We start from the raw sequence: 14220 nt of genomic DNA, 5'->3' as shown, positions 1-14220 counted from the left end.
AAAGCATACAATATTTGGCAGGTTGGGTCAGGCTATGGCAGTTGAAATTGTTGTTGGCAATTTGGGATGAAGGGGATGGAGTGTGGTAGCTTTGAAATTGGTTTTTCTTACTCCTGTAGTCATCATTAATATGGTCGATCTCCTTCCTTTTCCCTTCAAAGCTCTTTTTCTTTGTTGGCGTCGAAATTCTACCACTCTTGACTTCTTACTTTATGTGCTCAACTACTGCCACAGTGTTAGTGGATTGTTGTGCCGAACTACCTATCACATGCTCGTAGTATAGCGCCTTGAGCGTGTTGGCAAATAGAGTGACCATTTCTTTATCCAATAGTAGGGGATGCACTTGTATAGCTAGATCTCTCCACCTTTGGGCATATTCCCTTATGCTTTTTTTGTCCCTTTTTTCCAGATTGGACAAATTGGTTCTGTTGGGAGCAATGCCCATATTATACTTGTACTGATTGACAAAAACATCCATCAGATCTTTCCATCTTTAGAACTTTGTGTTGTTCAATCTCATGTACCAGTTCAAAGCTACCCCACTTAAACTATCATGAAAAAAAGTGCATCAATAGTTTTTTTATCGTGTACTACTTTTTCTATCTTATTGCAATAAGACTTAATATGAGTCATGAGACATTGAGTTCCAGTGTGTTTGATAAACTTAGGAACATGAAACTTTTTTGATACAACCACATTCAGGACCAGACACATCTCTACAGCTTGTACTGGGTCATATAAGTCTACCCCTTTAATAGCCCTGATTTTAGCTTCCAGTACTACCATCTTATCTTGATCAATGTCATCATATGACTTTGTCTTATGGGACTCATAGACGAATGCATCTATTACTATAAGGGTTAGTGTCAGTGCTATTGATTGCCCATTCTTTCTTTGGACTCAGCTATTGTCAGGGTATGAACATAAGTGATGGGTCAGTTGGAAAGACCTTCACTAGAGGCATTTCTAAGTGCTTGCTCAAGTAAGCTAGTGAGGTAAGCCACACTACCTTTTAGAGAATCCAATACTTCTTAGAAGTGAACATCATGATGAGCACATTCTTCATCTTCCATGTTTCTTAGTTAGAGTCGGGTGTTATAGACTTTGCGGATTAGAGCTTTTTAGGGACCTATATGTCAACCTGGCGCATGTATGTATGTCATTTAAACTGAATGTATATTTATGCAAATGTATGTACATGCATATTAGGTATGGATTAACCTGTTCGAAGGGCTAATCCATAACTTTTTTTTATTATTAAATATGGGCAAAAACTCATAGTTTGATTAATTTGAAAGGATCTTTCCTAAGTGGAGAGTTCAAAACAAAAAGGCAGGTCTTCCTAAATACGCGATAATTTTGAACTTGGTCTTTAGGAAATGTCCCCAACTAATCATCTCAAATTCTTACCAATATTCAAAAAACAAAATCATGGTCTTAGCTCAGAAAATCTTGCGGAGTTCAGGATTATTGATTAGGTTTGCCTTGATGAAAATGAATTATTAAAGAGTCCATACCCTAAAGGAAGGTTCTAGGACATTACATGAGAGTAAGATTTCTACTTGGTATAAAAAGGTCTAAGAACTACCTAGTGATCACTTTAGATGAAGGCAGTATAAGGGTTTACAAGAAATGTTTAGGGCACGGTGTGACCACTATTACCAAGTAAACACTCAGTTCATAGTTGAATGTTTCACAAATTTTAACCTCGACTGAAAGTCATGAGGCAAACTGCTACTCCTGACCTAACCTAAAAATGAGTTTATTCACAAAATCAAAATGCATGAGGGTGTTAATCCATACCGGATGTCCCTATGCATGAACATGAAGTAAAAATGCAAGATAAAATTAAATATTTAATTCAACAAGCAAAGTTTAGTCTAACTAGACAAGGAGTTTCCTAGTGGAGTCGCCATCTTGTCACGGGGCATCGAGCGACGATGAACCTGTCTCTTGAGAGTGTGTGTTGAAGAGTTTAGGTATAATCATAAAATTTTCATTATAAGATTCAGGAGTCGCCACCTAATATTATGATTATTAGGAAACCTATGGTCTGTGAGAGTCCAGGTAAGGGATTGGTTGTGTAAGGGAAAGACGCATCACCCTGAGTGCACCCTACTTAAGACAAACTACATTGTTGTTTGATTGTTTTTTTGGGTTAAATTTCTATTTGCTGGTCTTGTCTAAGTTTTAAGGTAAATATCCCTTCGTGAAAAGGTCTCTACATTGTCGAATTAAATCCTAATCATTTTAATTAAAGTTTAAATTTTAGCATAGTATTTATTTTGCTCTTTGTGCCTTTAATACCTGAGGGCATACTTTATAATATAATTTTATACCTCAAGTATTAAAGTCTACAGCTAAATCCTAACACTAGAGATATTAATTAAACAAAATAATTTTTGAAGGATTTTTCATATTTTGGCCAAACTCTAATGGATAACTATAACCAGCTGGTTATGATATCTATTTTTTTTTTTTTGCATTTTTTGAGAACAATGAATTGTTTTTTATTTTTTTATGAAAATATGCTTGGAAAACTTTTAGGCTTCGACCGTATGCATGAAGAAAAAATATTTTTTGTTTTTTTTTTAATTTTTTGAAAGAGGAAATTAAATTAATTTTTTTTTGAATTTTCAAATTTTTTTTAAGTTTTGGAGAAAATCAAGTATTTTAATATTAGATCTGTATCTTACAATTTAAATATGCAGCCTTTGGAATTTTTTTGGAAATTTTATTATTATTATTATTATAAATTATGTTGAACTTGGCCCAACAAACCATTCTTCTTCTTTTTTTCGGGTGGGTTGGACCTAGCCCATCCATCTAGGCTGGGTTGAAACGAGTCCAACTCGGCTTGGTTGGGGTGGCTGACAACCCAACAACCTTTTTTCTATTTTTTTTAAAATTGGTTGGACTCAACCCAGCCTTATCTGCTGGGCTAAAACGGGTCTAGCCCATCATATTTTCTTAAGTAAGCCATCACTGCATGCAAATTTTGAATGCAGTGGCTGGGGGGGGGGGGGCAAGAAGAAAAAGAAGAATAAGGATCACTTGGACGAAGGAGAGGAGTTGTCAATAGTGTTCCTAGTGGTGTTGGGAAGTCCAGCGTGTGGTTGGTGGTCGCAAGGATGGCTGAGGCGCGGCTGAGGGAGTGGCGGAAACTTGGTGAGGAGAGAAGAAAATGGAAACAAGGGGAATGACTGTTTTTTTTTTCAGACTTTGGCTTCGAATTTCTTCATCTTAATTCCTAATTGACCCAAAAACTTTGATTTTCTAGTGATTTTACCCCTGATTTGAACCAATTAACTTTGTAAAAATTAAGTTTGGTCTCTTAAAATTTCAATCTTCTCAATTAAGTTCAAATGAGGCTTTCAAACTTAATTTTTCACCAATTAAACCACTAATAAAATTAATTTTACAAATTTTTTTATAAAATTAAAATATAATTTGATATGATGTATAAAAGTTTACTTTTAACTTCGTGTTATAATTTAAAAGTTACTTCTCATAAATAATTTATGATAAGAATAAATTAAATGAGTTTAAGTTAAAAGCATTATTTATTTTTCATAAACAATTTGTTTTTTTTTAAATAGGTGTGTATTTACCTATTTTGACTTGAAGACAAAGCAAACCGAGATCAACCATTGAATTAAAAAAATTGATTGTGGACCATTTGATTAAAAATTTATTTGCTTGGTGAAAGGGTTTTTAATTTTCAAATCAGTCATCTCCCTTCTACAATTACAATTAGATCACTAAAATAATAAATGTATTTTAAAAAAATTTTAAATTCTTTGAAAAAGACACTAAAAATAGTACAAATACGTTAGGAACATGTTTTGTGAGTTTCTTTTTAATTTTTTTTTTGTTATTTTTTCAAAACATTTTAAAAAATAGAATAAAAAATTGGATAGCAACACTCGTCATAAATACTAAGCCTTCACCTGGATTAAGTAAGCAGCAACACATTCAAGCATATTTATTCTATACTATTAGGGTTTGTTAGACTTCGATCGATTACAACTCGTCAAGTAGCATGTGTATAACTATTCCCTCTCAATTCTTATGGACGTAACCTGAGAGACCTAACAGAGGTGGTGGATTACTTTGACATGTTGTTGGGTTGTTAGAGTTATAGACTTAATTTTTTAAAAGCTCCAATATTATTTATTCATCAATCCATGTAAGTTAGGCTATTATTTTTGTAGTCATTTTCTTAATAAAACTTTCGACTATTACCAAAAACAAATCTAGCTAGCACCTAAGTCTCAATTTCTCTGAGAGGTTTTTGTTGAAAGACATTTTTGACAGAAGCAGAATAAACTTACGATAGGTTTCCGTAGCTTCACCTGCATTAGTATTGTGTGGAGTACATGTATTCGTTGAGTTTCAGGTAGTTGAAACCTGTCTTTTGTAAAAGAAAAAAGAGAAAGGAAAAGGAAAGAAAATATGTTCACCAATCAACCAAAGTGTATTGATAAGTATGGACATGGTACTCATGAAGCACCTTTGTTGGTCCAGTTGTCTTTGAACTTTCCTTTTTTTGTTAAAATCTTTCATCTTGTCCCATCAATGGATTACCTTTTTTTTATTTGTTTGGTATAAAAAGCGGTAGCATCGGTCTTTCTCCTCCAGTTGTAGTAACCACTAACCAATCAAAATAATTCCAGTTTAATCTTCATACTATGGGTGAGTACCAAAGCTTTCAATTGATGCTTAAGGTTTTCATATATTCTCCTTTCTATAACATATTTGGTAGCAAAACCTATGTACTAAAACATATTCGACCCTACATATTATTAATATATTGCTGATACTGCTGTTTTATTACAATCTTGGTATATTTAGGGAGCGAATGTGCAATTCAACCACATCCTAATGAAGGAGTTATCACAATCCTTAGCATTGACGGTGGAGGAGTGAGAGGCATCATTCCTAGCGAAGTTCTTGGCTATCTCGAATCAATACTCCAGGTTTTGTTGCTCAATGCTTATACACATGCACTCATGTGTTTGTGTGTGTATGTTTTGTGTATGAGGGATATAATAATGTATTTGTAAGTGACATGATTTTTACATGGTATAGGTGAGGTTTTTAACGTCTTTGAATATTATCCGAAGACACTCACTTCGTGCTCAACTGTTGGACTAGATATATTATAATGTTCATGCACACTATACATATATGACTTTAAAAAGTAGCATTCATCGTAATATCTATTGCTAGAAAATGACTTTATTTCTGTTGATATAGGGGTTAGAGAATCATAAGGATGTGAGGATTGCAGACTATTTTGACTTCATTGCTGGGACAAGCACAGGAGGCCTCATCACAGCTATGCTTACTGCTACAGAAGATGGAAAACGACCTTTGTTATCTGCAAAAAAAATTATTGGTTTTTATATGGATCACAGTAAGAATATCTTTAAAAAAAATCCTACTGATGAAAACAGCCATGGTCTAGTAGCAAAGACGAAGTCCGACAACGCAAGATTTACTGATGTTATGAAGGACATGTAAGTGAAATAGATGAGATGATTTTATTTTTTTTCCTCTTAAACAATATCCCTATAAAAAGTCTTTTCTCTAGAAACATTCAATAGTCATTTGCATGAATATGTAACTAAGCGCCTGTTTGCCTAGAATCAATTTGAAACGCGGTTGGCCACGTAGACAAACACACTAAAATGAATTATCTTGTGATAATCTATAGTATGAACAGCATAAGCAAATGCATCAGCAGCAACAGCAGCAACAGCAGCAGCAACATTTTGGATAGTTTCTTGAGGCGCTTTATAAGTTGGCATCAAATTCCTCAAACAATCCGTGAAATGGTTATGCATTTCCTAGAACCAAAATATGATAGTGACAATCTGAAGGAGGCCATCAAGGAATGCTTACGAAAGGAACCTCGAATCAGTGAGACTATCACTAATGTGATAATTCCCACTTTTGACATCAAGCGTTTTCGGCCTATCATCTTCTCTACCTTGAAGGTCATTCTTTTTCTTGAATTTCTAATGATTTCATACTCTTTTTCTTGAATTTCGAATGATTTCATACCAGTTTTTTTAACATATTTATCGAAAGGTTATCTCATATTCTTTTTTTAATGAATAAATTATAGGCAAAAAGGGACGACTCAATGAATCCTCTACTGTCAGAAGTTTGTATTGCGACGTCAGCAGCACCATATTACTTCCCCCCTCATCTTTTGACAGCCAGCGCCAAGGAATTCCACTTAGTTGATGGTGGTGTTGCAGCCAATAATCCTGTAAGTTGCTATAACCCTATAATAAAACAAGGCATTTGTGTTGAATTAGACATGTGAGTACTGAATCCCATATCGTTTAGGAGTATGAACAAAAAATTGACTTATAGATAAAAGTGAACCAAGAGTACACTTCTTTAGGGGTTTTGGATGAGTTAATTATAACTTAATGCTTGTAGTTTATTAAAACTAATTAATTAATCCTCTAGTGTGTGTGTGTATAATCCCTATGTTTTTAAATCCATTCATAACTTAATCTTTTATTTGTTTAAAGAAATGGGAAAAAAAGTGGAATGTTAGTACTAATATTTTGAAAAAAAAATTAAAGTAGATATGTTAGTACTGAATCCCATATCGTTTAGGAGTAAGAAGAAAAAATCTAAGTTATCTAACCTATATTCCTCTTCTTTAGGGTTTTGGATGAGTTAATTATAACTTAGTCATGTAGTTTATTAAAACTAATTAATTAATTAATCCTCTACAAATTATATATTTACTCCTATTATTTAAAATTCATTCTTAATTTAATCATTTTCTTTGGTTTTAATAAATAAAAAAATAAGATATATAGTGTGAAAAGATTGATAAAGAAGAAGAAGATATTTTATAAAATAAAATAATATCAAGTTAAGCTTGGTCGACATTGGTGAAGGAACGAAAATAATTTATAATTTATTCTTTTAAGATTAAAAAAAAATAATTTATAATTTACATGTTGTTGGATTGAATATGGTTTTATTAATTTAAAATGCGTTTTAATTAGTTGCTTGAGTGTTGGATACTTGATAATAACAACAACGCCTTCTCGCTTCTCACAATGCGATAACATTACCAGTCTTTGCTAGCCTTATGTGAGGTGATCAAAGAGAGAAAGGTCGATTACAGTAAGATTCTTCTTCTGTCCCTTGGAACTGGGGAACAAAATGGAAAGGATAAGCTGGAGGTTGGAGATCCTAGCAAGTGGGGCATCGTTAAATGGATATGGCAAAATGGCAAGTCCAATCCATTGCTTGATATTCTTATGACTTCAGCAGATGAAATGATTGAGATTTACATGTCCAGCATCTTTCAATCACGTGGATTAAAAGATAACTATATTCGTATCCAGGTACCATTCACTTGAATTTAGGATACAGAATAATTCTAAGTTTGGAAATACGATTTAATTGTTTTTTCAATTATTTTTTAAAATATTAAATTGATATTTTTAAAACTTATTTCTTGTAATCTTGACGTGTGATGATATACAAAATTATTTAATACATTTTTTTATTAAATATTATTTTTACAGAAACAGCTTGCACTGCATCTTATTTCCAAAGAAACAGTAAATTGAAATTTCCTTAAATATGCATTTTATATCAAATATTTTTCTCCATGCCATGAATTTTGGCTGAGTTTTCCATCTATAGAGGGACGAGAAAGTAAAATACTTTCAAAGATTTTCTTAAAACTTATCTGAACAAAATAAATGTTTCCAAACTGATGAGACATTGATTTTTTTATATCATAAATAAAAATCAAATTTATTTTTATCATAAATTGTTTATAAAAAACAAATTTTGAATTACGATTTGAAGTCAAAAGTCATAATTCGAAAGTTATACTAATGGAACTCTATATTTTATGGTCAAATGACTGCAATCAGGCTGACCTAAGTTCTGTTGAAGCCGCGTTCGACGACTCGCGTGAAGAAAATCTAAAATGTCTCACGAAGATTGGTCAAGATCTGGTGGAAAAGAATGAAGACATACTTACAGAGTACTGAATAACATTTAATAATTTATCTAAATTTATTTCTATAGCACCGATACAAGCTTCTTCATAGTATATTTATTGCTACCTCTGCATTCATGTTGTGCAGCTTCGCGAAAAAATTGGTAGATATAAAGAAGGCTCGCTCTCTAAAGTGTTTCCTCTGAAGTTTTTCCTACCTTCGGATTTATAAAATAAAACTGAAGTGCTAGTATCAGCATAAGGTCAATGAGCATAGCTCGAAAACAAGAGGGTTTTGCAATCAACTTTAGCCTTCTAGACTGGCACTTCTAGCTAGGCTTGTTTGTGAGTTGTGTGGAGTGATATCAATTCATGTAATCCTCGAGTAACTAGGACACAAGGCTCTCCTTGAGTTTCCTTGAAAGAGTCTTCATGTGCCGTGACTTTTTTTTTTCTTTTTTGAGTGAATTTTCTTGTGTTTTTTTTATTGAACATGTTTGAGAGAGGATTTGAAGTGAGTTGTATATTTTGTGGTATCATAAATATGTACAATAAAAACATTATATGTTGATTATAGTAGGATGAACCAAGCATAAATTAATATAGGTTGTTTGTTTAGTGTTGTGGTGCAAAGTACTTTTTAAAGTTACTTTGAATTGCAAATATATCAAAATGATTTTTTTTTAGATTATTTTATTTTTAACATCAATACCGCGCGTGACGTCAGGGGGTTTAGGAGTCGCCTTAGTTGTGGCAAGGGAAGGTATGAGCATCTCTAGCGCACCCTACTCGAGGTAAGCTACATTGTATGGTCTGAATGTGGTTTAAAGGTTTTAATGAATTCATAACCAGTAGTTTGTCTATAGCTTAGGATAAAAATTTACTCTGCGAGTAAATCTAGCGTTTTGAATTTATTATGGGCTCGTGTACCCAAATAAATTCTTATGGAAAGGGTCCATGTAGGTGCGCTGACAGGGTTCACCTATCTTGGAAGGTGGAAGGGTCTTCCCCAACTTGTGTGTTTTGGCAAAAAAAATACTCTCAATTAAAATTGATAAATATTCAGAATAATTCTTGTCATAATCCATTTTTGGGTTATTCCCAAAATTCATTTTTTTTCCAACCTAAAAAAAAAGAATGGAACACGACACGTGTCGTTTTGAACGACACTGTGCTGCTTCTTCTTCCCTTACGAAAACAGATTTTTTTATTCTTTTTTACTCGCCTTCCCTCTTTCTCCTTACTTGCCAAACCTTGACAAAACTCACGCCCCTTACCAGCCACTAGATGAAAAAACAAAGGGGACAAGCCCTGCGGGCAGTTGCCTAGTGGCCGCCTGGCCACCCTACTACCCTTTGTGCCATGACTAGACAGGGGTAGTAACTCTCTTTCTCCTTTTTTCCCCTATAAATACCAACAAAGAGAGAAGAGCAAGAGGGAGGTGGAAATAGAGCGAAAAACAGAAAGGGAAGGGATGAAAAACAGAGAAAGATGAGAGGAACAGAGGAGAGAGTTTGGAGAAGAGAGAGATTTTTGAAAACAAAATCGAGGAAGAAACAGAGACCAAAGAGGGGAAGAAGAACCGTTTCTCGTCGCGAATCATCGCTTGCCGTCTACAATCCGCAACACAACCATCGTTAACAACAACAAAAACAGAAGAAGGAAGAGAGAAGAAAGAGAGAAAGAAAACCAGGGGAGAAGTATAAGAGAGAGAGAAGAAGAAGAACCATCGCAGTGACCACCTTCATTTCGCCACCAACACAGATATTAAAGTTTGATGGGTGATTTGGGACTTGATCAAAGAAATCTAAAACCAAAGACCAAACTAGAAAAAAGATGCATAAATATAGGAGTTGAAATTGACCGAATCTAGGGCCAAATTGAAAAAAATAAAAGTATGTTGATCAATTGAGGGTCAAAATGCAGAAATTCAAAACCAATTATCAAAGTTTAAAAGTCGACCAATTTTAGGGTCGATATTTGAATTTGGCAAGGATTAAATTGAATTGATTCTTAAAATCAAAATCTCAATTGAGGACTTGATTAAATAAATCAAAAATTGAGGACTGCTTTAGAAATAGAAACTTTTTAGTGCCTTTTTGTTTTAAATGAAACAGCAAAACAACACAGTTTCATTCACTATTCCTTAAAAACAAAACAGAGCTGAAAATGGTGTCTTTTTGATGGCATTGTTTGTCATCTTCTTCCCTTAGACGCATTGTAGATAGGGGAAGCAGGTTTTTCTTCCCCTCCTGTGTAGTGTCTCTCCCCCCCCCCCCAGATACCCAAAAAACCAACACAACTCACAACCCTCTCATGGCCTACCACTATGATGAGAAAATAGAGGGGACAAGCCTTGTGGATGGCCCTGGGGCTGCCCAGCCACCCTACTCATTCAGTGAGACTGCATAGGGGTAGGGTGACTCTCTTCCTCTCTTCCTTTTATAATAAACCCCTTCACTAGGAAGTGTAGGGGGATGTAAAAGGAAGAAAACAAAAAAGAGAAGAAAGAAACGAGAGAAGATGAGAGAAACATAAAAAATATATAAAAAAGAAGAAAGAACAAGAGAGACAAGAATGAGAGAAGAAAACAAAAAATAACAAGAAAAAGAAAAAGAAATAAAGAGAGAAATCTTGTGCCCCTGTATAGAGAAGAAAAAATCATAGTAGCAACCACTGTCTTTCTCCCCACTGCCACCTGGAACCACCGCCTCCTTTCCTCGTCCCCGCCACTAGCACCACTGTGAAGCCACCATTAGGTCAGCCTTTCCTTATTCTTCTTTATCCGCACTCCCTTCTTTAATATCCACGTTGCATGTGAACAATGGAGAGTTCTCCATTGTTTACTGGGTCGGACTAGTGTCGGCCCAGACTAAAATGTTTGGTCGAGTCAGGCCCAGCCCCATAAAAAAAAAGATTTGTTGGGCTGACATCTGCCCAACCCCTTTCGTGGGCCGATGTTGGCCCAGCTCTTTTGGGTCGATCTTAGCCCAGCCAAGATAGGCTCAGACCATATAATTAGGTCAGGCTCATCCCCATATATTATTATAATTTAATAATAATATATAATATAATATCATATATTAATTAAAAAAACAAAAAATTATGGAAAAAAAATAAAAAATCTTTTCAAAAAAATTATAATTTTCTCGCAAAGTTCTCTGTGAATTTTTCTTAATATTAGTTTGTATTTTTATACTGTAAAGATACAAATCTAGTATTAAAATAGTCTGGTTTCTTTGAAATGCTGCAAAAAAATCTTAAAAAACAATAAAAAAAAATGTCTTGCTTCATGCATACGGCCAAGTCTCTTTAAAATATAAAAAATTTCATATCATGTTTTCATACAAAAAAAATTTAAAAGTATGTATTAGCATGCATTTTGGGCTTTAATAACTAGTTTATTAAAGCCATAAGAACTAGGCTCATATTTCAAAAAAACTAAAAAAAAAATATTTTGTTTTCTTTTAGTATCAGATATTACAAACTTATTCGTAAGACGTATTCTTTATATTAAATAAAAGGGTAGTTTTATATTTTGACATTAGAATAGTTAGGTTTTTACCTGATAAGATAAAGATCTCTTTACTAAGATGACTTGTCTTAAACCTTAGACAGACCAACAGATAAAAAAAAAACATAGCAATACCTTAGTTTATATCGGACATTTAAAATAATACAACTTACCTTAGGTAAGGCGTATGAGGGGTGTTAATACCTTTCCTCTATGCAACCAGTCCCCATGCCTGATCTCTGATATCAATAAAGGTTCCTAATAACCAAAATATTAGGTGGTAACTCTCATTCTCTCTTTCCATTTCCTGATAGTTTCCTAATCCACATTGAGGATGATCACCGCGACGCCGCACACGTGCGATAGAGAACATGAAAAAGTTGGGTGGTTTTGTGCAAATGGGTATCTCACTTAAAACTGATTGGGTTGGCCACTTTTATGGCTTCACTAGAGCAACTCTGAAGTCAATGTTAACTGAGATCACTTAAACTTAGTAGAGGAGTGCATATCTTTCAATTGAATTTATTTTTTCTTATTTGAAAGTGTCAAACCGATCAGCAGTCTAAAAATTCAGTGATGGTTAATCAGGGATAAGATGTTGTCAAGATTGTTAGAGAAAATGGGATGTAAACGTTCAATTTCATGAAAATATGATTGTATAAGGGGTGTTTCTCAATTAAATGATGATGGTTATAACCTCGGATGTGATAAAAAACACTACATTCATTCACCCAAATGTTCCTACTTGATCAACAAAAATTGTCAAAGAAGAAAATACACAAAGTTGAGCACCTTTTACAATTTAATCCTTAGTTCTTGATTTGTTTAATTGGGTCCCTAATTAACCATTCAAACATTTAATTGTCTTCAATTCAGCCCCTGATTTCAACGATTTTAAGCTTTGAAGTCTTGCGTGTCTTAAAAGTTGGTCCTTGGTTTTTTATTTTTTTTCAGTTGGGTTCCTAATTGCCCATCAATCTTCAAAATTTATGTAATTAAATCTCTGATTTGACCAAGTTAACTTTTAAAAATTTCAATTTGACCCCCAAACTTTAATTCCTTCTAATTAGAGCCTAAATCGATCTCAAAAAAATAATTTTTCTTGCAGCTAAACCCTCAATAAATTTGATTAAGTCTTGAAAAAGATTCAATTGAGTCCTTAAACATACAAATTTGAATAAAGATTCAATTGAGTCTTTAAACATACAAACTTGAATTTTACTCCTCCTTACTTCTCCAATTGAATTTTCTTTATCAATAGGATCTTTATTAGCTGAAAATATACTTGTAAAATCTAATTTTCCTCAAACAATTTTTGTCAATTTTTTAGGTGTTCTGGTAATTTTTTTAGGTGGTTCTAAAAATGAATAACAACAATATACATATAAAAACCAACAAAAAATACTTAAAAAGTATCATTTTAATGGTTATTTAGGTAATAATTAAAAGCATTTTAAAAAATAAGTTGAAATACAAAAACAAACACTCATATAAGAGGTAAGGATAATCAAAATAATGTGTAACGAAGGCAACTCATCCTACAATTGAGGCATAAAACTCAATAATCTTCATCTTAACTTATATTGTATTAAGCATAATCAAATAATTGAAATCAATTTTATATATAAGCCTCAAAAAAGGCTTAAGAACCTGATATAAAGTGTTACATAACAACGAAGATAATCAACATAGTTGTAGTCCGAAAGTGTCCAAACTTCTCTCCAATGCTATCACAAGCATAAAATCATTAATTCTATATATATATATATGATTTCTTTTTTCTTTTTTCTTTTTGGTATTTAAATATGGTTGCACTGTTACAGAGCTTAATACTATTAGGTTTGGGCTGTGCTTTCTTCGGATAGGGGTCGCTGCAAAGTGTTTTTGGAGTGTGATTTTCTAGAAGTGGCCATGATTACTAGTGATCATGTTGAACCTGCTCATCTTCGTTTTCTACTCATCAAGGACATTAAGCTGTTGGTATAGAGATATTGATTGTATGACCTACTTATTTGTATTGGGGTTACAAATGAAAATATTAATCGAACTCGCTGTCTGTGTGAGGATAAAACTTCTGTGCTAAACTGCTAATATGAACAATAGATCATTGGGGATAACTCCATAACTAGAGGATTTGCAAGCAAAGAAAACTTCACATAGTACACTGACACATCAAGCCAGACTTCTGGATGGAGTTTACTACAACATTCAAGGGAGCTTCCATGGAAGATGGGTTTATGCTGGAGCTGTCTTCTTGAAATTTTAGCAAAAGAATGGTTACGGAAACAAGCATTCCTGAAGCTAAGCCAAGAACGTAACTTCAATTTTCAACAACTTTTCCGGCTTCATATAAATGCATAAAAAGTAAACTGCTAAAACTGTAAACAAATTAGCCAAAAATATCATATAGGTGGTACTTATTAATTTGTAAAATGTCCTTAAATCTTGTTGTGGTCCGCTCTCATCCCCATTTTTACACGAGAATTGCAGGGAACTACCTAATTTTTCCGCCCGAGTAATATTTCCTTGTGTTCACATTTTTAAATCACGCTTACTTTTGCTATATAGGACGGAGAAGAGCTGGTCCATTCTCAAAGAGTGGACAAGAAGTCAACAATCTCATGGGGCTGGAATTTATTAATTTGTCATATGTCCATAAATCTTCCAGCGGTCCACTCACATCCTCACTCTTACACGGAGTTTAGCAATATTG

At 33.6% G+C, this 14220-nt stretch overlaps 1 protein-coding gene across 1 annotated transcript; it reads left to right on the top strand.

Annotated features, from left to right (window-relative positions):
- Positions 1-4548: 4548 nt before the first annotated feature.
- On the top strand, positions 4549-8611 carry LOC18110585 (patatin-like protein 5). Its single transcript, XM_006388838.3, has 8 exons — positions 4549-4695; positions 4855-4979; positions 5260-5522; positions 5720-6002; positions 6134-6280; positions 7113-7385; positions 7926-8038; positions 8142-8611. Exons 1-8 carry the CDS (start codon positions 4692-4694, stop codon positions 8197-8199), a joined length of 1266 nt encoding a protein of 421 aa, XP_006388900.1. The 5' UTR covers positions 4549-4691; the 3' UTR covers positions 8200-8611.
- The last annotated feature ends 5609 nt before the right edge of the window (positions 8612-14220 follow it).

This window comes from Populus trichocarpa, chromosome 19 (assembly GCF_000002775.5).
Source record: "Populus trichocarpa isolate Nisqually-1 chromosome 19, P.trichocarpa_v4.1, whole genome shotgun sequence".
Lineage (NCBI taxonomy): Eukaryota > Viridiplantae > Streptophyta > Magnoliopsida > Malpighiales > Salicaceae > Populus > Populus trichocarpa.
The sequence above is the reverse complement of the archived record's forward strand: the minus strand, read 5'-3'. Positions and strand labels throughout refer to the sequence as shown.

What these genes read in the sequence shown, in the direction of transcription:
- LOC18110585 (XM_006388838.3), top strand. An exon ending in TCATCTTCTCTACCTTGAAG is followed by an intron (nt 6,003 to 6,133) that starts GTCATTCTTTTT and finishes AATAAATTATAG; the next exon opens with GCAAAAAGGGACGACTCAAT. An exon ending in GTGTTGCAGCCAATAATCCT is followed by an intron (nt 6,281 to 7,112) that starts GTAAGTTGCTAT and finishes TAACATTACCAG; the next exon opens with TCTTTGCTAGCCTTATGTGA.